Source organism: Rattus norvegicus, chromosome 15 (assembly GCF_021556685.1).
Source record: "Rattus norvegicus strain SHRSP/BbbUtx chromosome 15, alternate assembly SHRSP_T2T, whole genome shotgun sequence".
In the NCBI taxonomy this organism is placed as follows: domain Eukaryota; kingdom Metazoa; phylum Chordata; class Mammalia; order Rodentia; family Muridae; genus Rattus; species Rattus norvegicus.
The window spans coordinates 102590520-102615657 of NC_141548.1; the positions used below are offsets into that span (position 1 = coordinate 102590520).

Genomic DNA, 25138 nt, shown 5'->3' on the forward strand with positions numbered 1-25138 from the left:
AAGACCTCCCAACGGCGTGAGGTCTGTTGATAAGGAGTCTGGGAGTGGGGGACCCTCGATGGCGTGTGAATCTTTCCCTGTTAATCAAGTTAAAAAAGGAAACATTTTTACCGGTATAAAAGCCAGCTGCAGAAGTGAAGAGCCGTATGCCTCCTCACCTTAGGCCTGAGAAAGAAATATCCATTCAGCACCTCGTTAGGTAGGAAGCGATAAGACACCTTCAGGCGCGCTGTCTTGGCGCGGAGGACCAAGGAGAAATGGTCCTCTGTCTTTTCCGCTTCTAAGGTGATGAGGGCCCTGTTTCTGAATCATCTTTGAATCAGAATAGCCATTCTTTTTCACTCACTTCCCTGGAGTGTTAAAAAAAAAAAAGAAGTCTTTGGGAAGCGTTTAATAAATGCCTTGAGCCCTATGTAAATAGGAAAAGAATGTAGTTATTTGTGAAAAGAATATCAAAGAAGAACCTAATATTATTCAACTTTTTCTATGTTGGGAAGCAAATGTACTCATTGCATAGTACTAAAATAAAAAAGTGGGAATAATTTAATCGAATGGAACGCACAGTGGCTATAACATAGTATTTAAGAACCTCCTCTCCATGGATTAAGGAATTAAGAACACATGAACAGGAAACTTCATTAAAAACAAGTGAGAACACGGTGAATATGTAACATCGGGTGTACTGACTGCTGTAATGTGTTTCTACTGGATTGAAACCCATGTGTTCCGTGGCCTATTAATCACTAATAGGATAGGATGGTGCACCATCCCTTGGGTGGTAGAGGCCAGAAGATTACAGTTTCAAGTCCATCCTGGCTACGGAGGAAGTTCAAAGCCAGCCTGGGATATATGAGATCCTGTCTCAAAAGAAAACAAAGCCAACCCCAACACTGCTCCCTTTAGGCAATAAAAGAAAGAGGGGGAGCAAGGAAGCAAGCAAACAAAATGAATGTGTCCAGAGCAGACATGAGTCGTGGGTAGCACTTCAGAGGAGCGCCTGTGTTCGAAGGATGGCTTGAGTCTCCTGGAGACCCTCTGAGAGAGCTGAGGATGCCTGGAGCATAGCACATGCTCTTACCAAAGTTGTTATGAAGCTAGGATTTCATTTGGTTTTTGGGTCACATCTGTCTTAGTCAGGGTTTCTATTCCTGCACAAACATCATGACCAAGAACCAAGTTGGGGAGTTAAGGGTTTATTCAGCTTACACTTCCACATGGCTGTTCATCACCAAAGGAAGTCAGGACTGGAACTCAAGCAGGTCAGGAAGCAGGAGCTGATGCAGAGGCCATGGAGGGATGTTACTAACTAGCTTGCTTCCCCTGGCTTGTTCAGCTTGCTTTCTTGTAGAACCCAAGATCACCAGCCCAGGGAAAGCACCACCCTCAATGGGCTGGGTCCTCCCTCCTTGATCACTAATTGAGAAAATGCCTTACAGCTGGATCTCGTGGAGGCTGAGAAAATGTCTTACAGCTGGAGGCATTTCCTCAAGGGAGGCTCCTTTCTCTGTGATAACTTCAGCTTGTGTCAAGTTGACACACAAAACCAGCCAGTACAATTGACCCCTTGTCAACTTGACACACAAGCACATCACTATTACGCCTCAACCCTTTACTCCCCAACTTGCTTCTTGGTCACGATGTTTGGGTAAGAATAGAAACCCTGACTAAGACAGCATTTGACCCTAATGTGAGAAATGCAGAGGCAGCCCCTCCCTGACTCGGCTGAAGAACCCAGCCTCCTTTGTTTCTATTCTTCCCCAGCACACGGTGTTTACTCATGTAGCACAACTCCCTGACGTGTGGGAGCAAACGTGCCAAGAGGATTTACATGCCAGATGCACATGGGAAGTGAATTGCAGCCACCAGGAGGCATGCCTGTGTTCAGATCTCTGTTACTCTGCCTCCGGAAACATCCCCACAGCTAGGGCTTCCTGCCACGCCTTCCACATGATGACTGGCTGATCACCCATCATCACCTTTTGTCTCATGCATTTTTCCCCTCTCTGCTGCGTCCACTCTCGAGTCCCACTTTCCAACCTCAACTTCCCGTCTTCCAGAAAGCAACCCAGCTCTTGCTTTAGTGCAGCCTCACCCTTTCAGTGCGAGGTGCAGAACTTCTCGTGAAAAGCCATTGATACAGATGTTGTCGACTGGGAAATATTTCCCCTCATAGTGTGATGATGCCTCTTCCAACGCCTCTCAGATGCGTGTTTTCCTCCTTGCCATTGCATGGGGACAATGGTGACCTGCACAGGAAAGCAGGTTGGCACAGCAGTCATCAGCTTCCTCATCTGTCCTTTGCTTCTATTCTCCAACATGGAGACATCTGTTGGTCCAGGAATTGGGAAAGTCTCTGTCTTTTCTCCTTTTAGATATCAATAGTTATCTTTGCATTAAAAACGACAACAAAAACATATAACATGCACACAGGTGAATGGGCGCGTGTGCGCACACACACACACATGCACTCACACATTCATACACATTTCTTGGGCTTTAATCTTGAACAGTAAGGACACATCTTTGGTAACTGTCTTAGAGTTCTTTTTAAAGTTCTGTACACCAAGTGATTCTTACACATCAGAACCTTGAGAACCTGGCTTAGGATTGTGAGCTTTCCCATCACTAAAGTTGACGAAAGCTTAGGAGGTCACAGCCAACATCTTTCTGAGGCTCTTCTCCGAGCCCGCTACCTGTGGGATGAGCAATGCCTCCTTGCTTTTCTCTTTCCTGGACCAGCAGAGGAACAATATTTTAAAGCCCTTGCTTCTGAAACAGTTAGGTATCAAGATCAATTTCGCAATTTACTCCTAGAAAGATAGCAGCTTAAGGGCAGGTTGACCAACCACACAGCTATCTTCGTGTCTGACAGAAAGGAAGAAACCCCAAAATAGGAAGAAGATGTTAGAGGCACAGAAACGCAGCTGGGTATGGACTCTGAATCCGACTTTAGGACAGCTGGCCTTACAGAGCGTAATTTGGACTGCTTTGAGAGTGCTAAGGGACGTCTATATAGCACTCTGTAACAAAGCTCCTGATCATTTACCCACCCTGCCACCCGCCCATGTCTTTGCGAGATAATATGGGCCAAACACCTAGTTTTTATGTTATGAGTAAAATCTCTATCTCTTTCTCCAACAATGGGCAATCTCTCAACTCCCCGCATTGGAAAATGAGACAGTGTGGGAGTCAGGCAAGTATGCTCACCTCGTTTTATGCCCTGGTCTGTTCATCTTACCTTCGATCCAGACAGCTTTCAGCTTTACATGGTAGTCTAAATCTCTGAGTTCATTCATTGGAACAATTTTTTAATAGAAAAAACACAAACAAATAAACAGCAAGCATGATGTCACTGCGTAGTTCTCAAGTGCAGACTGGACCTGTGAAAATTGACAAAGTCCTCATGCCGTGGTGAAGTCCAGGTCTTCCTGTGCCCAACGAGGACAGCCATGCTGCCATGTTCTGGCTGATGCTCGCCATAGCTTTTCCTTTTAGCTTTTTGTTTTTCCTAGAGTTTCTGTTGCCTTTATGTTTTTAGAGATAGATTTTCTGCCGCCTTCATTATTGTATAAAATACTCTGCCTATGGATTTTCATATCCCTTCATCCTCTCAGACATATTTTCTCTTAAAGATGTGCAGGTCCTCCTCCTTCAGAGATATTCCTGCAATCATTGTTTAATTCAAGGGTCTTTCATCTCACCAGTAAATGAATTCCTTTTTTTCTATTTGAGGGGGTGTTGGAGTGATGAATTTTCTGAGCTATCTTTTTATTACTGTTGTTATTATTTAGACTGTGTACTTAGTCAATGACCTGGCCACGTATGGAATTCAATGTCTAAAACCTTTTCCCTTTTTGGAGCTGTGGATAATTTCCAGGCTCTGAGAGTCTTATGAGAAAATTATGAGCAATCTGATTTTTATTTCTTGTTGTTAATCTCTTTCCTGGAAGATTTTCTATCTTCAGTTTTTCCCTTTGGGGGTTCTAAAATTTTATTTACACGTTTAAGTTTTTGAGGCCTTTTCAATGTGAACACATTGTTTCAGGCTCAGGAATATTATATTTTTACATTTGTTATTTTTCTCTGTTGTTTTCATGTTTCTCTTTTTAGGAAATTTTGGTTTATAGACTCAATATCCTTGTCTCTTGCATTAAATTCTTAATTTTCTATGTCTTCTTGCCTTTGTATCTAGTAGGTTACCTGGACCTTAATATTTATCTTATCTATTGATTATTTTCTAGGTCGATTGCACACACGTAGATATGAATGCTAACTACTTTCTAAGAACCCTTTTCTGTTTTGCATGCCTGCTTACTCTTGTTTAATAGATGCAGTGATGTCTCGGGGCAGATAGCATATCCCTAAGTTCTCTTTACTGTATTAAATCACCTGTTTCTTCCAGATAACTAGTCTGCTTATTAATTTTCCCTAATATACGTAATAATTCTTGACGGATCTGTTTATAGTCACAGATAAACAGGCGGTTCAGTCATGTGGACAGTCAGGGTGGATCACTTCTCTCGTGTATTTCTCCCATAAGCATCTCCCTTGTAGTAGTTTCCCAAGGCTCCTGTAGCAAAAGTATTATAAACTTAAACAGCAGGGAGTTACTCGCTCACAGTTCAGGACTCTAGAAGTTCAAAACTAAGATATTGTGTAAAGGTTGGTGCCTATAGGGGCTATGAGGAAGGAAATCTGTTCAGAGCTGTCCTTGAAACCTCTGGCAGTCAGCCATTCCTTGGCATATAGATCTCTGGATTTCTCTGTATACTTATTTCTTCTCATCTTTATCCAAATGATCCATTTTCCTGAGATCTTATTAGGTTAAGGTCTAAAGACTTCATCTAACCTCATTACCTACACAACTAACATTCCCAACCAAGGCTTCATTCACAGATACTAGCTGAGCATTGATATCCTTGGTGGAGGGGAGAGGCCACCCAGCCTGCCTAACTGGCCATATTTCTCACTGGAAAGATCAATAATGACTTAGTTTAATTTAAAGTCAAAATGTACCTCACAGAAATAAATTTGAACTTCCGTAGGTGTGTGCCTTTTTTCAAAAGCAATAATACTATGTGGCTCTACCTGCTGGGTGTGAGCCTTTCTCTTTTTCCTTTCCTGGTTACCTCAGTCCCAACTGCCTTTCAGAAAGGCTATTCTGTTTGCCCGAATTCTCATCAGCTATAGGCTAGTCTAAATCATCGTTGGAGCTCTCTCATGAGAGAGGCCATGAGAGAAGATAAGAATTAATACTTGAATGAGAAACAAAATGTTCTGGGATGGATTGGGAGAGCACAGACTGACACACAGCATGATTAAGAAGGATTGTCATGAAGGGCCAGCAGCTTCAGTCATTCTTGGCATGTCCCTGAAAATATGTGTGGCACCTCTTCTAAAAAGACATGCTGGCCCCATCACAGAGCAGTGCTGAGATATGAACCTGGTACTTTAACTGAGCGAATCACTGACCTTCGAAAGTATTAGCTAAAAAAACACTCAATTCGTGAGAGTAAGTTTATTTAGCACTGGAGTTGTCTACCAAACAATAGATGGTTTTATGAGAAAGAGCTCTGCTATGCAGAGCACACCTTGGGGACCTGGGACCAGCTCCTTTCTGTCCTACCTATCGGGAGAAACACAAACTGCCCCATGGAGCAGGTCCTTCTCCAAGTCCCCAAACTTCATGGTGATGCATTTGATTGGGAGCAAGCTACCTACGAAGAAATGTACCAGAAATGTACCGGGTCCCAAAGCCACAGAAGCTCCCTGTCCCCAGAATAGTAAGTACTGTTATCCAAGCTGAACTTTCTCTGGGACTCTTTTACCATTCTGTCTGAGAAGACAGAGTTGCCAAAAAAAAAAAAAAAAGCCATTTAAGGTCAGCACACAGAGGACTTTGCTGAGTTTGTGCTGAGATCTTAAATTACTCTTTTAAAACGCTTTGGGATATTTCTCGGGTTTTTCTTCTGTAGAGAGGATAGGTGCTATTCTCCCTTCTGCTGAGGCTGCATCCTGTCTGTCTGTCTGTCTGTCTGTCTGTCCTTATTTGCCACAATTCAGCCCAAGTACAGCACTGGTGTCTGCCCAGTCTTGCGGTCTGAACAGGACTGAAGAGGAGATGGGTACAGTCTTCCGGTTCAGTCTGCAAACACCACACACAGCATCAGGCTCTCAGCAGGAGCCAAATGCCTCCAGAGCTAATGGCTTGCAAATTCCCAGCACCCCAGAGAGGGTCATTGCATTTTAACTGCTGTGTCACCCTCCATGGCTGTTCTGGGGTGCTGCGTGGGACAGAAGAGGGAACGGCCTTTCAAATCTACTGGAGGTCATCGCCTTCCGTTCTGTGCACGGTGCTTCAGATGCAGTTTTAACCTTTGATGAAATTTGCAGTGTTGGGATTTTTTATGCTACAGCAGACACAGGAAAACACAGGTGCAACTAATTTTGGTTTTGACTTACAATCCCTGTGGGCCCCCCGAGTTTCTATATGAAATTCTCCCCTTAGCTTGAGTGTAAAGTGTCAGAAGTCTATAGCTTGTGTCTGTAATGTACATTAATAGGTAATATTGATTTGAGGAAATTAATTACTAGAAAAAAAACGGCTCTCAGGGCTCATCTTGAGTTTGGGAAGATTCTAGAGCCCTCTTGTGGCTGTAATCTACCTAAACGGAAAATGAGCACTAAGCTTCTAACTGTTTTGCTAATGGTGGTGGTTACTTTGATGCTAGCTTTATGGCTTTGATGTGTTTTTTGCTTTTTGTTTCTTTTAATCCAATTGAACATCACAGGATGCGCATCATCTCCATAGAGATAGCAGAGATAGTTGGAGGGGTCAGGTATCAATCTGAAAAGGATTGGTGGGGCTGGAAAGATGGCTAAGTCAGTGTCTGCAGAACAAGCATGGGTATCTGAGTGGTACATGTCTGTGATCCTGGTGCTGGAGGAAAGGGTGGCAGGGAAAGAGACAGACAGATCCCTGGAGTGCCTTTGCTGGCTCCTCTAGACAAACTGGTAAGCTAAGCTTCAGCAAGAGACACTATGGAGAGCAAGTGAGGAGTATTCCCAGTGCTGGCCAGTGGCCTACACACACACACACACACACACCCCACACAGACACACAGACAAACACACACACAGACACACAGACAAATAGACACACACAGAGACACAGACACACACAGACACACCCACAGATAAATACACACAGAGACACACAGACAAACACACACAGACACACAGACAAATAGATACACACAGAGACACAGACACACACACAGAGACACACAGACAAACACACACACAGACACATAGACAAATAGATACACACAGAGACACAGACACACACAGACACACACAGACACATACACAAACAAATAGACATACACTGAGACACAGACACAGACACACACAGACAAATAGACATACACTGACACACAGACACAGACACACACAGACACATACACAGACAAATAGACATACACAGAGACACAGACACACAGAGACATATACAGAGACACACACAGAGACATATACACACAAAGACATGGTCACAGACACACAAACATACACCCAGACATACACAGACACATAGACATTCACATAGACACAAATACAGACATACATATACACACAGAGACACACAGAGACATACACAGACACACGTATGCCAGACATACACACAACACACTACAGGTATACTCACAGACATACAACACACACACACACACACACACACACACACACACACTCGGACTGATGGTTCTTTACTCCTGATCATCACGTAAAGAAATAAAAAATCAGAAGCACTTTAGGGAAACTGCAAATGGCCAAGGGTTCATGGGAGACTGTTCTGCTCAAAAGGATACCCCTCCCTGTTTTTAATTGATGTGTTTATTGATCACACAAATGTACAAGTCTCTTCTTTTAGCCTCAAGCTACATTTATCTTGAAAAATCTTAAGAGATTATTTTCTCAGATATTCATAGCATGGAGAACACAGGGCAGATGAATGAATGTTCTCATTTGAGTTTGTTAAAATCTTGAAGAAACAAATGTTGAAAGCTATCACCTCTCTGATGCATCAGACATGCCTGAAGAAAAATATTTGCAATTTAATGTCACTTTGCTTGACACTTGGGGTAAGGAAAGGAACACCCAAGGCAAAGGAACCAGGATGAACTGCGCGCATGTGCACACACACACACACACACACACACACACACACGCACACGCACACACACGCACACGCACACACGACTGCATATATTGCTTTAGCTCTCTGTCATTGCTTTATTAATTAGACAAAATTACAAAGGTTCTCCAGAGCCCACTGCAGCCTAAAGGATCCCATTGAGCGTCCACGTGGCGCTGGGCTTCTGGAAGGAACTCATGCTAATTACCGTGAGTAAGTGGATTTTGGAGAGAACCTGATTAGAGCTCCACATTACTTCCAGCATAATTCGGTTTCTCCTAGATTAGTTTGTGGAATGACACTGGCATTTAGTCACAAATGAATTACTCCCCCTGCCTATGGTTCGAGCACAGAGACAAATATCAGATGGTGAGGGAGGCTAAGGGACAGGGAAAACTCTTGTTTCACCCGTGGTGTTCTGGGGCTCAGGAGGACATAGGAAAACTAAAGGCGGTGCCTCTGAGCTCGCCTGCTGTGCACAGGTTAGCATAAGCAGCAGGTCCTGCTGCCTGGAAGAACATGCTGAGGGAGACTATGGTACAAGGTGGTGCTGGCCAGAACCAGAGCTGAGCAGAAGCCACGTCCTTCTTTGGGAATGGAAGCCATTTTCAAGCTCTGCCACTGTCTTTCTTTGTCTTCTATTATTTCTTCCTTGATTCACTGTAAAGAGGAACTTCCCCTTATCAACTCATTGGTACCCGGATAACTAATTCACACAGTAAAGAGGGGTGTTTGATTCATTTTGTTTCTTGGTTTTCAAATAGCGGGTCATTTTCCTAGCTCCTCCAAATGTGGCTTTCTGTTGTTACTGTTGACTTTAAAAACTCTTATATCATTATATGCTCATGAATCTAAATACCCTTAATACACTGAAGCCAGTGTCCTGAATGTTCTTAAGAATACGCAACATTTAACCACTGGCAGTTTATTCAAGATGGGTCCTCACTCCTGCTGATAAAACCCTAGCCCTATGCAATGGAGTCTTCCCACCACACCTGCCTATTGAAAACACAGTGTCTTGATGTCCTTATCCATGGCTTCCTTAACACAGGTGGCTGTTCCCATTTGGAGAAGAGAGACCACTGGACATTTCACACATGTGCAGCTCAAAATCCATAGCACTGTTTCCTTAAGAACACAAGGCTATCCTTTCAGAATGATTCCTCCACAGTCTGTCAAAATTTTAAAAGGAACATCCACATTCTGGTTGCCTTTGTCCATTTCTGTGAGTCCTGCTTTCTCTTAGTTTTGAAGAGAAAAGTCTGCATGTGCATGTGTGTTCGCGTGCATGTGTGTGCATGTATGTATGTGTGTGTGCTCGTGTGTGTGCGCATGTGTGCTTGTGTGTGTGCATGTATGTATGTGTGTGTGCTTGTGTGTGCATGTGTGCTTGTGTGTGTGCATGTGTGTATGTGTGTGCATGTATGTATGTGTGCATGTGTGTGTGTTTGTATGTGTGTATGTGTGTGCATGTGTGTGTATTATGTGTGCGCTTGTATGTGTGCATGTGTGTATGTGTGTGTGCATGTATGTATGTGTGCATGTGTGTGTTTGTATGTGTGTATGTGTGTGCATGTGTGTGTATTGTGTGTGCGCTTATATGTGTGCATGTGTGTATGTGTGTGCATGTGTGTGTATTGTGTGTGCGCTTGTATGTGTGCATGTGTGTATGTGTGTGCATGTGTGTGCATGTGTGTGCATGTGTGCGTGTTTGTGTACATGTGTGTATGTGTGTGCATGTATGCGTGTTTGTGTACATGTGTGTATGTGTGTGCATGTATGCGTGTTTGTGTACATGTGTGTATGTGTGTGCATGTGTGCGTGTTTGTGTGCATGTGTGTATGTGTTTGTGCATATATGTGTGTATGTACATAATGCAAATCTTGAGTTTTCCTTTGGCGGCAAAGAAAAGGAAGTGGGGTAGTCACAAATGACCTCAAGTGACCTTGAACTCAAACTGCGTCTGCTCTGTCTGTCCCATATGCAGTATGCCCCAGTGACCTAGCTGAGCAATTGTCATGAATAACATGATCACAGATATGCTCAAATGACAGGGTAAGCCAGTGTAGGAGATGACAGAGGGACAGGGAGTTCTGTCACCACTACTCCTTGATTTTCAACCTTAGGAAAATCCTTTCACTTCTCTGGCCAGCTTCATCTTGTGTCCGTGTGGACTGAGTGTGTCCGTGGCTTTCTCTCACATACTCACAACCTGAGGACAAAAGGAAAGAATGAGCAAAGTGTTTTGAAAACTAAAAGAATTATGCAAATAACAAAGCACTCTAGACTTAAGAATCATTATCATAAGTTGTTCAATATTTACAAATCCCCTGTGTCTGAGCAGCTTACGTGGCTCTTTCTCCATGAGGAGAAAGTGGGGACCGTAAGTGTAAAATCTGCATATGTCGGTCTTTCAGGTATTTAGGTTCTCTGCGCCCTTTGTGATTCCCTGTGTGGTTGAATACTTCCCTTGATCACATGAAGGGTTCATTTACAGTTTATTTAGTCAAGGAAATAAGATGGAGGAGAACAGTGTCCTCCCCTTCCAGCCACTCGCCCAGGCCATGGTGGAAAGCAGGTGGCTCGGAATGGGAGCCTAGGTCTTCCTGTGTTTTCTTCTCCCTGCATCTCAATGGAATTTCCCAACATTCACAAAAGGACGTGCTCACACTTCGTCCAAATGAGCGGAATTTCATGTTTCCTTTGGATTTTCTCTTCCCCGAGGAAGGACTTGCAATAGTCAAGTTAGAATGCAGCCAGCGTTGTAAAACACTGTTCTGAATCTTGGCAGCATTTTGAGATGTGATGGAAGGGGGAGTAGGAAGGGGAGGGGAGGGGAGGGGAGGAGACTTTACATTAAGTCCAGAAGAAAGCCATGATATTGCAGGATCTCTGCACCGATTCTCTTGCACAGTCATCTCCAAGCATGCGTTAGTTACTATTATGGCATTACTGAAGCATCGGCCTCTGGATTCCTTGGTAAAATTAAAAGCTGACGCTATTACATCAATTCCCTGCATTCTCCAAGGTCCTTTCCGCTGGTGTAAGTCTGTGAGACAATGGTATGGGGTCATGGGACTTGTTGACCTGGGAAAATCATTCCAATGAATTGTGCAGAGTTCTAGGGATCTGGAGGACCCCCTGGACACTGAAGTCCTTTACCTCTTCTGAGCTTGGTCCCCCTGTCCTTGCACGGTGCTGCTTGGCCCAGGTCCTCTGTGACCTCACCACAGGCAAACACAAATCTTTCCAGCGACCCTTTTAGAGCTCTGAGTTCAACCAAGCCTGGGCCATGTCTAGACCCACACAGAATCGTCTCAGCAGCCTCTGACTAGGCGAGGGAAGAGCTTGTCAAAACCAGCTGCTTTCCGGATTGCAAACACTGGCCCACAGTTGGACAGAGTGCCCACTCAGGAAATGCTACCCAGTATTGCTGCTGGTATGGATTTTCATTTCACATGAACTCTACACATTTCTAGTCAGCTTCCCACCTAGTCATTGTCTGGGAAAGTCCTCCAGAGAGCTTGCTTTGCAGGGTAGGACCGGGTAGGACCGGAAAGGATCTGGTGTGGATGACTCTGTAACTTTGCTTAACATGCTACAGCGGTCATGGAGCCCTGGTGCAGAATATGTAAGAACCAAACAGTATGTGTAAGGCAAAAATCTAGACCGAGCTGATCTCTCTCTCTCTCTCTCTCTCTCTCTCTCTCTCTCTCTCTCTCTCTCTCTCTCTCCCTCCCTCCCTCCCTCCCTCCCTCCCCTCTCCTTTCTTTTTCTTCTTCTTTTCAAATAAAACCCTGTGATTTTTTATGGACAATCTGCATCAAAGCTGTCAAATGTGGATCTAAATATTGGAACATGTGCCTGGCTCTTAAATACCCTGATTCACTTCTTTTCCTTTCCAAATTGGCCAGCACCAAGGAATCACAAATGGACACCTCATCGCTCCCACCGCGTGTAGTTCTCACATTCCCTAAAAGCAGCGCCTGAGAAATTAGCTAAAAACGAGTGCTCGGCTGAACACTTGAGGCCGATAACACAATCAGAGTGTACTATCTGCTGTTCAGCTTGGTCCGGCTGGGATTAGAGCTGCTAGGGAGACTGAATGAGGCCTTATCTCACTCCAGGGCGGCTCCAAGGCTCCAGGTGGATACCCGCATGCATAAACCACAGCTCCGCAGACCGCCTAGAGAAGTCCTCACGCCCAAATCCCAGGGACGCAGGGCAAAGCAGGGCGCCTCTGAACCGAGCAATCCCGGAAGTCTCTGAATAATGCATGAGAGCAGGACCCTCCTCCGCACATCTGAAACTGCACGGAGAGGATCTGTGCCTGGCAAGATAGCGAAAACAAGCCCGTGGAACGTGCATTCCCTGAAATTTATGCTTGCGGCAGCCGCTTGGGGTACAATGAAAGCAAATGTGACAAGCACCAGAAAATCGTGGCATTTTAGTGAGTCTGAGGCTCACAGGTTCACGTCAATATAAGAAACTGACGTGACAGGACTTAAAATCCACCGTACTGATAAATGCATCCCCTTACTCAAGGGAAGGACGAGTTAGCGACTGGAATGACCTATGGTCCTGGGGCCTCCCATTTCCTACTTTTGTTTGGTTTAGCGGCTGTGGCTTCCCATAATTAAAGTTAGCCAGTGCTAACTCTCTGAAGACCAACATGGAGTATAATGGGTGGGAGATTCAAGGCTCTCTGATCCAGATGCCAGCTTCAATATGCAGCAACCCTGGAGAGTGGGACCGGAGCCCACGTGTCGAGTCTCTAATTTGATATCCCAGCTGCTCATTATGTGAAGAATAAATCTTTTTGGAAAAAAAATGTCGCCATACTAGCATGTCGTGAAGCCCCACCTGGCTGTCCTGGAATGTCCCTAGAAGGTCCCTCTTCACAGTAGAACACTGTCCAGAGGGAGGGGGCAGAGCCTGGTCTCGGCTCCCTTTGGCTTCAGGTGGCCGTGTACATCAGAACTCAAGAGTATCGGCCTTGTGGATGAGCCCTCCCATCCTACCCTGAAGTCATGTGCACTGCAGGTGGTAACTGCATTCAGGGATTTTGACGATGCGATAGGTGCAATACTCTTGACTGGGAGACTCTACTTCTGTGATTCATTATAGGCGCAGTAGTTATAGCTTGGGATTTTCATCGCATTATTGATAATAATAATAATTCTACTGCTTAGTTATGCAAAGTGGAGAGACCATTCCCGTGTATTAACCAGGCACAACTCAAACATTATGGTTTTATGGAAGAACATTCTATTCTATAGAAGAATAGTAAATAAAACAGACAGCTCACCTTCACCTTCTGGAATAAAGATGAAAACAGGTTAAATGAGCTCAGATTCTTAAAAAGTGGAGAGAGAGAGAGAGAGGAGAAAGAAAGGGAGGGAGGGAGGAAGAGGGGGAGAGAGAGGAGAAAGCGAGGGAGGGAGAGAATATATGGAGAGGACTGTGCTTTACGTGAAGTAAGTAATTACATATTATTTTCATCTTCTTCATTTCTCCTGTCTCACGAGTTCCATATTGTTTGTCTATAACAATTCCCTATTGAGCTTCTTACCGGGGAAAGCGATACAAAGCGCTGATAAAGCCACGCCTCTGACTCCGGTAGCACTGTGCTTTAAAGACAGGGTGGGCACACAGGGAACTATGGGTACAGAGCTTCATCTCTGGAGAGAGTTCTTTGGGCACCCCTCGCACACCTTGGTTAGGAAGTTCAAAGAGTGAAGACCTGTGAGTAAATTACAGGTGCCTCGGCCAAGGGGCTGGCTGTTTTGTAAGTCACAGTGAGGGAGGAGATGATAGCAGGATGGCGGCCATCCTGAGGGGATGCTGTGTGAGACAAGGGAACATGCTTGTGTCTCCATTCTCTCACAGTGCTGACATCATGGAAGCCATCGCTCTAACAAACACCATGGTCGGCCTCCTAAGGTTCGTCATTACGATACTTGGCGATCATGCTTTCTAATTTCCCGTTTGCTGAGATCATTTTTATATCCCTTAACTTGCTTTCAAGGCTTACATAAAGGACCCTTTCATCGCCATGTCAAAGGGCAGGCTGATTGCCAAGCGCTCATTGACAAAGGTATCCTTGGAAGTACTGTGAAGATCATGCTATTCAGAGATCATGAAGAACAGCCATCCCATACGCACATATGACACCAAAGAGAGGAAAACCTGGTTCCATTCTGAATATGTTGAACAACCCCAGCACATAGCAGGGCAGAGGGGGATAAGAGTCTCTATTAGAAGTCACGTGTCAACTCATGTTGAAAATGGACACGTCATGCATGCCTATCCCACAGCAAAGACCAAGAATCTCTTCAGCAACCCCGAGTCTGTCCCTTACCACAGCTCTGGGTGTTTAGGTGACACCGACTTAGAACAACTTGAGTACACAGAACACTCATATCAAAGACTGTAGGGCAAGACAAGGAAGGAGAAATTTCTTGTTTCCCATGTATTTTACACAGTCGAGAAATCAATAAAACAGTGTCTGATAAATTTTGTATATTTATTCCTTCCATAGACTTTGGCCAAAGGAGCATCCATGATCCATTTGGTCATGTGAGTCAGGGTCTGGGGGGAAAGAAGGGCAAAGCCAGGTTCTGTCTTTCAGGTTATAAGGAGGCCTGTGAGCTTAGTAGGCACTCACTGGCTGCTATAATTACAGGCAGTGTATAGGAAGGCTCAAGCTTGGCTGGGGAGACAAGGACAGAGGTTGATAAGGAAGACGCCTAAGCAGAGGTGTTCCCACTCACTTGGTTTTTATTAAGTATGATGCTATGACAGTAATCTTGCTATTTGGTTTTATATAGTTTAAGCTAGAGATGGGAGGAATATGTTCATTAAAATTTGGGAGCCCAGCATTTTGTAAATTCTTTCCCTTGCTTTCTTACTGAAGTGTCAAGTCATTGCCTCACACAGCAGTGCATGCTGTTCCAGTCACTCCAGACAAAGTGATTCAAGTACCTTACACTCCTCCTTACACGCTTGCGCCATATTAACTCTGCTTCCATCACAGTATCGAATGAGAAGTATTAAATAGAAGCTAAGAGAAAGGAGGTGTAGCTAGAGGCTACCAAAGGCAGAGGAAGCCAAGTCATCAAGTCTGGTTTCTTGAGCCTGTCCTGAAGCCCCTCCCCCTTGCCACACCCTCAGGAGCTTTGCTCAGCTGGTCTCTTCTGTGGCTTCAGAATGTCTTCTGTGCCTCTAACCTACTTAACCAGTCTCTAATGGCTATGGCTAAATGAATCTTTCTTTCGAAGGCATTGCTTTTATGATTTTAACATAAGTGTGATTCAGAGCCTGGGACATTTTGGTTTCAACACCAAGGGCAAGCTTACAGTCGCTACCATCCATTATATACAAGCAAACATTGATGAATCCACATCATGAGCCCCATGGCCTAGACAAGCTACTTGAGTCACTCTTCAAGGTCCAGAGAACATTCTTAAATATTTTGGTCCATTCCTTTCATCTATAACTTGTCAATTAATATAATTTTCTAGCCTAGCACGCCTAAGTCATCAATACTTGAGGGCATTTTAAAGTCATTTTCTCCACATCTTTCAGAAATGTTTTTTTACACACAGCAAACTGTTGATAAGCATGTACCAATTAAATCACTGACTATTTGAAAAAGGAACAATTTAACCAGAGCTTCCAGGGACTAAGCCACTACCCAAAGACTATACATGGACTGACCCTGGACTCTGACCTCATAGGTAGCAATGAATAGCCTAGTAAGAGCACCAGTGGAAGGGGAAGCCCTTGGTCCTGCCAAGACTGAACCCTCAGTGAACTAGATTGTTGGGGGGAGGGCAGTAATGGGGGGAGGATGGGGAGGGGAACACCCATATAGAAGGGGAGGGGGATGTTGGCCTGGAAACCCGGAAAGGGAATAACAATCGAAATGTAAATAAGAAATATCCAAGTTAATAAAGATAAAAAAAAGAAAAAGAAAAAGGAACAATTTATACAATTAACTTGTATGTGAAATACTTTCTTAAAGCAGTTGGAAGAAAAGAATTATTTTAATAATAAATAAAATAAACCAAATTGTTACTAATTAGCTGTTGTATGAGAAATAGTCAACATTTTGCCCCTCGTCTGTGTTGATGTCCTTCTCAGTCTCAACCAACAAAATCGAGTTTACATCATTCTACTCTCCATGCACATTTTCGCCTTTAAAAATAAAGGAAACCTGTTTTATGTGAGAGGGTAAAAGGCATAGTTATTAAAGGCAACATTGGCCTTAGTTACCCAAACGCATGCTCTGAGGCATAAGGTACAATGAGTGTTATTCAGAAAGGCAGTTGAAGTCTGGGAGATGGCCACGACGCATCTCTTCATGAAACCTACCTCTGTAGTGCAAAGAAGCAATCTAGGCAGAAAGGTCCAGGGAAGGGGGTGCGAGCCCTAACTTAAGCCAGCAGAGATGAGCACAGGAAAGAGTGAACCTCTTCGATGTGAAAGAAGAAAGCAGTTCTCCTGTGTTGTATTTAGAATGCTTTAATATGAGAACATTGAAAAATGTGTGTTCTGTTGCCTTGGAACCTCAATAAACCATGCTGCACCATATGCTTATGATCAAGTAAAATAATTACTGAACTGAAAACAGCATCCATTTCCCGAGTTTTCTGTGCACCCATGAATCTGTCATTATTGTCCTGGGGCTACATGCCTGGCAATTCTAAAAAGTTCACTCCAAACTTTCATAAGTGAATTCACCCACGTTCCGATGAAATGGGTGGTAAGTAGAAGCTCTGTGGGAAAGACACTGTCAGCAAGGTGGAGTTACATTTCTTAAGAACCGTTCTAGCTCAAGGAGATTGGCAGATCTGCCCCTTCATTGGTATTTAGAACATCTTTATCAAAATAACTGGGTGCCTAAAGTCTCTATGGGAACAATATCTTTAATCCCAGAGATTCCCCAGTGCCTAGCCACAGTGCTTATGTGAGGGAGGAAAGGCTCAATGTTTGGTGGGTTGTATATGAATGTCTAGTTAGGTGAAAGAAGGAAAATGGATTAGCAAGCTATCAGCAAATAAGGAGATGGGGGGGGGGGACATGGAGGGAGTGAGGGGAAGGAGTTGAGGGGGGGGGGTTGAAGGAGAATATTCAGTCTAGGTGTGGCAATGGAGTTAAAGGAACAGAAGTCAATGAGAGGCCTTTGTATCATGGCCACCACAGGCCCAGGGCTAACCTCCCTCTATCATTTCAAGACATCTGGTATGTTCTAATCCACTATTAAACAAGTAGGCTTAAAAACCAAAGTTTCACATCCCACAAAAATGAAGAATTTTATTGGAGACGGAATTGACAATTACGGGAGCAGAAGAAAACAAGTTTCCATTGTTCAGACACAGGGAGATGCCCTAGATTTCTGTCAGTAAAACGAAGTGCCTGAACAAGTCTTCAATTTTGATTTTGGCTCAGTGTCCGTGGTCGCAGCCCTTGTTGGCTACGCTGCTCCTTCTCAGCCTGTGGGAAGGTGGGATGTGGTGGTGAGAGCATCAGGAGGACACAGTTACTCAAAGTACAGCGGGTAGGAAGTTAACAGGGAAACAGGAAGGGACCCAATTTCCAACACACCCATCCCAGGACACACCTATCCCAGGACACAGCCATCCCAGGACACACCCATTCCAGGACACACCCATCCCAGGACACACCCATCCCAGGACACGCCCATCACAGGCACGCCCATCACAGGACACGCCCATCTCAGGACAGCCCATCCCAGGACACGCCCATCCCAGGACACGCCCATCCCAGGACACGCCCATCCCAGGACACACCCATCCCAGGACACGCCCATCCCAGGACACACCCATCCCAGGACATATTGCCAGGAGCTAGCTTTCTCTAACAAGCTCCACCATCTTCCAGAGCCACTGTGATGAGAACTGGGCTGTGGTCACATGGGAGCCGGGGAAAGGAAACCATTCCAGATCAAAGCTACAGCAGGAAGGGACAAGTGCTGGGGAGCTTGGTTCTGTTAAAGTCAGACGCGTGCGGTCCAGACACGGACAGCATTTCACGAAGATTTACTAGATTTTGAATGTGTCAAAGAAGCAAATCATAGAAAAGAAAATTTACAGATGATAAAAAATTAATTTGCTTTTTATCTTCATTAGTTGGACATCCTTCAATTCTATAATTTTATTTTTACAGTTTTTTCTGATTCATACTTTGGCGGCATTACAGAACAAAACCGATGAAATATATATGTGTAAATCTGACTAAACCACTTCTCAAATTCTGTTAGCCTCTGGCTTCCAAAGGTGCCAGTTAGGACAACTTGGAACACATCAGAGCAAATGTCCTTCTAGTTCCTTTTATTGTACCTTAAAAATTATTTTTTATTATTATAATATGATCATATAACTTCCCCCTTCCCTTTCCTCCTTAAACTCCCCCATGTATTTACTTTGCTCTTTTTCAAATTTATAGCTCCTTTTATTTAATCATGTGTGTGTATAAGTGTGTGTGTGACTGTGTGAGTGTGTATGTGCGTGTGTGAGTGTGTATGTGTGTGTATGTATGTAAGTGTGTATGTGTGTATGAGTCTGTGTGTCTGTGTGTGAGTATGAGTGTGTGAGTGTGTGTGTGAGAGTGTGTCTGTAAGTGTGTGTGAGTGTGTGTGTTTGTGTGTGTGTATGTGTGTGTGTCTGTGAGTGTGTGTATAAGTGTGTGTATGTGAGTGAGTTTGAGTGTGTGTATAAGCATAGTGTGAGTGTCTGTGTGTGTCTGTGTGTGTATATGTGAATGTGTGTGTGAGTGTGTGTGTATGTGTGAGAGTGTGTATGTGTGTGTCTGTGTGTGAGTGTGTGTAAGTGTGTATATGTGTGTAAGTGTGTGTATGTGCGTGTAAATGTGTGTATGTGAGTGAGTTTGAGTGTGTGTATAAGCGTGTGTGTCTGTGTGTGTGTACATGTGAATGTGTGTGTCTATGTGAGTGTGTGTGTGAGTGTGTATGTGTGTATGTGTGTGAGTGTGTGTGTAAGTGTGTGTATGTGTGTGTATATGTGTGTGTATGTAAGTGTGTGTATGTGTATGTGTGTGTAAGTGTGTGTATGTGTGTATATGTGAGTGTGTGTGTGTATGTGTGTGTGTGTGTGTGTGTGAGTGCACTGCTATAGAGTACAATCTGCTCAGCCTATATGACATCACTTCTCCTTGTGTTTTCAGGGCTGAGCATTGGTAGTGGATGAGCAGTTGTCGTGTTCTCTCCTAGGAAGGCTCTCAGCATTCCTTTGAGCTTGTGAGCATTCAGCCATGTTGGTGAAACTCCACGAATGTAACTTTTCTAATACTCTTAGAACAGACAGAATCTCAACAAATTTCCTGTTCCTCTGGTTCTTACTGTATTTCTGCCCCTTTCCCCCAGTGGTCCCTGAAGCATGGGTGCAGGAATTCTATGATAAATTTATGTCTCAGTGTCAGATTTAATTTTATTTATAAGTTGACTCCTTTGTCTAAGAAATCTCAAAAATGTCTGGGATTTACTTTAATCATATAAACAACCCTAGGCATTATTAATTATGAAGTTAAATAGTTAAGTTTGAATGTAAGATCATGTTTTAAATTTACTTTAAGATCATGTATCCACTTTAGTATCTAGTAAAGCAATTACTAAAAATTCGGTTGTCTAGTATCCTCAAATAAGATCAGAGCATTTCCTTCATAATTCATTCTTGGGTCTTGATATCACTAACTTTGGAATTCTGACCTCCACACCCCACCCCAACTCTGTTACATTTTAAAATGTTGTTAATATAAGATTTGAAGCAGATACCAGAACTTGAATCTTACTGTCATTGGGTCTTGCTGTTGTTGAGATACTTTTGAATGTCTTCTAGTTGCTTTAACTAATGGGAAAGCTAATAATATTCCATCTGTACTCTAATTTGTCTCAATTGAACACCTTTATAATTTAAATTCTCCTACCCTGGTGTGTTTGGCAAAGAAATCCCCTGAGTTACATCCTTATTACCATATTTATAAGAGTTACTATAAAATTATTTGCAGAATAAAGATCACTCTGCTGTGGGAGTGAACCATCAAGCAGTCCCACATTAGGCACAAAGCAAGCTCATCTAACCTCAGCTGCAGTCGAGGAAATCCTTGGGCTGAGCTTGGTCAGCAATGGCTCCCTGTGAGCCCTGACACTCAGGTGGGGTCAACGAAACCCACTCTGGGTTAAACTTGATAAGCCATGGAAACTTGGAAGCCATGTTCATGCATTTCTTGATTCTCTTCCAACACTTGAGGACACATTCTTCCACTGGGGCATCATCTCTCCATCATGTGAAATGACAAAGTTGTGAAACATGGTGACAGGCAGTGCCAGGTGCAGGCTGGAGTGCCTGTGGCAGATTTGAGAAATTCTCCTTCTAGAGTTAAAGGGACTGAGTGTTGGGTGAGATTCTGAAGCTTCCTTTGCACATTCCAAACCATCTGGCTTACCTACTGGTAAGGATCTGCACTGAGAAAAAGCAAATACTTCATCAATTATTTGTAAAGATCAGAATAAAAATACCTCATCTTCAAACTATTTGCTTTGGTTCTTATAACTGAGTATGTAAAGAGTTTCTATCTAGTTTATCTTGGCCAATCAGATCAAGCTCTAAGTTGAATGTTCCTTCCAGAAGCTTTCTTTCTTGTCATGACAAAGGAAGAGTTCTCCAGGAGTGAGATCCGATTAAATCCAAGTTCTGTAACTTACTACCTTTGAAGATCTCTTCTCTTCTCAAATACTTATTCAACACTAAATAAAAACAAAAAGAATTAGTGTATGCTCATGTCTTCATTATCAGTACTGTGGATCTATCACCTATCTATCATCTATCTATCACCTATCATCTATCTATCTATCATCTATCACCCATCTCTATCTATCTATCTATCTATCTATCTATCTATCTATCCATCCATCCATCTATCTATCTATCTATCTATCTATCTATCTATCTATCTATCTATCACATATTTATTCTGTGTGTATCCATGTCAAAATATCTGCTTACTTCATTTTTCAAGCTTCTTCAGAGGACACGTTAATACAGATCAAGCTCATCTGACTCTCCTCTGGGTGCCAAGTAAAGGGTAGCCACACTGCACAAGTCTCCTTTCCTTCAGGGATGGCCACTTTCTGACCACTTGAAAGCATGCAAGGCATTTTACAGTGTTAGTCTATGAAAAAAAAATTGCACCCAGTCATTTAAGTATGTTTATTTAAATAAAACATTTATCATTGCAATGTAAGACGAAACTGAAAAAACTTTGCCCCGGTCTTGAAAGATACTTTGAGTAAGTGGTATAGGAGAGCACGTGGCTTGAGTAAATAATTTCTGTTAATTGCACATCAGCCTCCTGTACTTTCCTTTCCTCAGACACTCACCGAGCACCTCTGGGCTTTGTTGCTTAAAAATTACTAGTTTCTTATTTTCCATGGGTTTGACTTGCTGTGGGGTTTGTTTCCATTATCTTCTTGGTTGACACTGAGCTCTTATAAACATAAAATGTGACTTAGTTTTTGTCTTCTCTCTTCAAAATTTTATAAGCAGTGATAACATTCCCCCACCAAAGGCAATTTGTTCGGAGTTTGTCATGGCACATCTTACCAAGTCTTAGACTTCTCCTTGAAGTGAAGGTCTCCACCTGCAGCCACAGTGGGGAAGAGTGCTGTGACAACACAGAAAGGCAGAGGCATTTTGAACCTCTCCTGTCTTTTCTCAGTTTTACAAAGAGACAGCCTTTATTTGAAATAGGGCTGGACTTTGCCTTTTATGTCTAAATAAATAATAAAACTATAGCTGCTCGATTACAGAGATTGACAAAATAAACACGATGCAGTGGCAGCTAAGGTATTATTAATAGATTTTCTACTGTCTAAGTATCTACCAGCTATTTTCACCTGTCATTGATTTATGTATCATCTATATCTATATAACTATAATCTGTCACCTATTTATCTATCATATATCTATCACATCTCCTGTCATGTAACGATCATCTTCCAATAACCTATCTATCACATCTATGTATTCATTATGCATCTATCACTTGTTTTATATCTATCATCTATCTATTGATCTATCTACCTATCATCTATCTATCTATCATCTATCTATCTATCTATCGTGGTGTGTGTGTGTGTGTGTGTGTGTGTGTGCACGCGCGCGCCCACGCGCGCGCATAGCCCATGTCAAAATATCTGCTTACTTTATTTCAAGCTTCTTCAAAGAGCACACACTGAGATGAAGCTCATGTGACTGTGTTTTCTCCTCTGGGTGCCAAGCAGAGTGTATGCACAATTCTCCTTCCCTTCAGGGCATAGCAGTCCACTTTTGACCACTTGGAAGCATGCAAGGCACTCTGCTGGGGCTGCCTGAAGTTCTCCTAGAGCATTATGGAAACCACATCTGTGTCCCCAGAGAAATCTGAGTTAATATGATTCCTAGAGCATGTCTGGAGCAATGAGAAAGGGCTGGGCTGGGGCTGACTTGGGATCAAACTGGGTTCTGTGGAAAGGTAATGGGAAAAGCAGGGTTTCAGAAATGGGTTTCAGAGGGCTCATGTGTACCCTGTTCTTATGAAGAGTCTTTTCTGTGGCTTCTTTGACAAACAGACCTCAAGTCTCTTCTTAAGTACCTCAAGTGACAAGGGTGTGATGGGCACCTAACCTCTCCCCTTCAAGGCTTATAATCGGAGTAGCAATGTCATGAGAAAAGATGAAGAAGAATTAGGGATTTTATCTCGTAATTTTTGGTTCTATGACTTTGTATGTTTTCCATACACACAATACACACAGTACAAAAGATTGCTGTAAGGCTCAAATAAAACAGATAATGGGTAAAACCTTCCCACTTCAGATGGGTGTACATGTTTACTCTAAATGTAACCTATTGAAGCCAGCGGTACTTACCCAGACTGACTGCTGAAGAAATGAATGAGTGAATGAAGCATTCACTTGGCTCCCACCCACCCCATCCACATTCAGGGTGGAAAAGTCTCCATAAAGTTAACACTGACACCTGAAGAGTCAGGATGGGAATACAACACGTAGATCCTGTCGGCACAAATTCAGGCCAATTATGCCCCTTGAGCATTTGGCAGTAGAGCCCATCCACTCAGCACTGTTATAGACACTAAAGATTCATAAATCCCACGGATTCATGAATCGTGACTGCTATCAACCACTGACCTTCTCCTCTAATCTCTTCCAGGAATTTCTACTACATCACAATGTTGCGGGACCCGGTGTCACGTTACCTGAGTGAATGGAAACACGTTCAACGAGGGGCCACATGGAAAACCTCTCTCCATATGTGTGATGGAAGAAGCCCCACCCCAGATGAGCTGCCCACCTGCTATCCTGGGGATGACTGGTCTGGGGTCAGCTTGCGGGAGTTCATGGATTGTAGCTACAACCTGGCTAACAACCGCCAAGTCCGCATGCTGGCTGACCTCAGCCTAGTGGGCTGCTACAACTTGACTTTCATGAATGAGAGTGAGCGCAACACCATCCTACTGCAGAGTGCTAAGAACAACCTAAAGAACATGGCCTTCTTTGGGCTTACTGAATTCCAGAGGAAGACACAGTTTCTCTTTGAGAGGACATTCAACTTGAAGTTCATTTCTCCATTCACACAGTTCAACATCACACGGGCTTCCAATGTGGACATCAATGATGGAGCCCATCAGCACATTGAGGAGTTGAATTTCCTGGACATGCAGCTTTATGAGTATGCAAAGGATCTCTTTCAGCAACGCTACCACCACACCAAACAGCTAGAGCACCAGAGGGACCGACAAAAGAGGCGTGAGGAGCGGAGGCTGCATCGAGAGCACAGAGCACATCGGTGGCCCAAAGAGGATAGGGCCATAGAGGGGACTGTCACTGAGGACTACAACAGCCAGGTGGTTAGATGGTGACCCTCTGCCTGCTCCTTTTTATGAAGGGAGATAAGCAGGCACCTCCTCCTTCTCTTGGATTACTTGGAAAAGGTTGGGCCATGATGAGGACCCCTGGCTTTATGTGACTTAATTTAGACACCTGCTTCCTCTTTGTCTTCATTTTCAATCCAGCTGGAGATTTCTCCTTCTTTTCTAGACATTTTCTGATCACTGGTATTAGGTGGGGGTAAATATATCTGACAGACCACTGTAGAGGGGGTCAGGAAAGAGGCTTCCAGAAGGAGAAAGCTTGTAGTATCTTTGCCACTCCCAGTGGGTCAATTTAGGAACCTGGAACCCACAGAAGCACACAGGAAACCAAAACCATGGTTTGGATGCTTGGCTGAGCGCAGCATGTTTTGCCCCACAGGACTTTGGTCTGTTTATAGAAAGAGAGAAAGAGCCTTTTGTCCTTGGATGATCCTGTCACCCAGTTTTGAATTTGGGAATCTTTCACATGAGGTTAAAATCATGATTAACATGGTTTGTCTCTACAGTTGTTTTAAAACAAGATGGCTGTAATATTGACCATAGTTAGAGACCACTAAACTACAACCTCTGAGGTCAAAGCCCAAAACCACATGTCCACTTTACCTTTTAGGGAACAAGGAGTGGACACAAGGCAGGGCTGGTTGTGGCCCTGAGAAGTGAACACTGGCAGGACATCTCGGGAAATACACTCCATTAGTAATGACCAACAAGACTGCACTTCACTACAGCAAATCTTCCAGATAAAGAATAAATTAAAACAATTAGGAGAGCGGGAGAACAAGGAAATCAGGAGAAACCCCTCCAGTTATAAACTAGCTTTAGGACCTTAGCTGTTGAAAGGATGGTAGACTTTTACCTTTACAAAGCAGATACCTTCTCAGCCAGGTTCATAATTCTGCTATCACAAAAGAAAAGATGTTGTCAAAGAACTTGTCTTAAAGGACAGGAATTAAAACAATGAGTACATGTAATACA

General features: G+C 43.5%; 1 protein-coding gene across 1 annotated transcript in view; it reads left to right on the top strand.

Annotated features, from left to right (window-relative positions):
• Hs6st3 (heparan sulfate 6-O-sulfotransferase 3) overlaps positions 1-24493 on the top strand; it is a 710291-nt gene extending 685798 nt beyond the window's left edge. The window contains 1 exon segment of the mRNA NM_001271404.1: positions 23443-24493. Within this exon segment, the coding sequence (NP_001258333.1) occupies positions 23443-24151 (709 nt within the window). The 3' untranslated portion in view covers positions 24152-24493.
• The last annotated feature ends 645 nt before the right edge of the window (positions 24494-25138 follow it).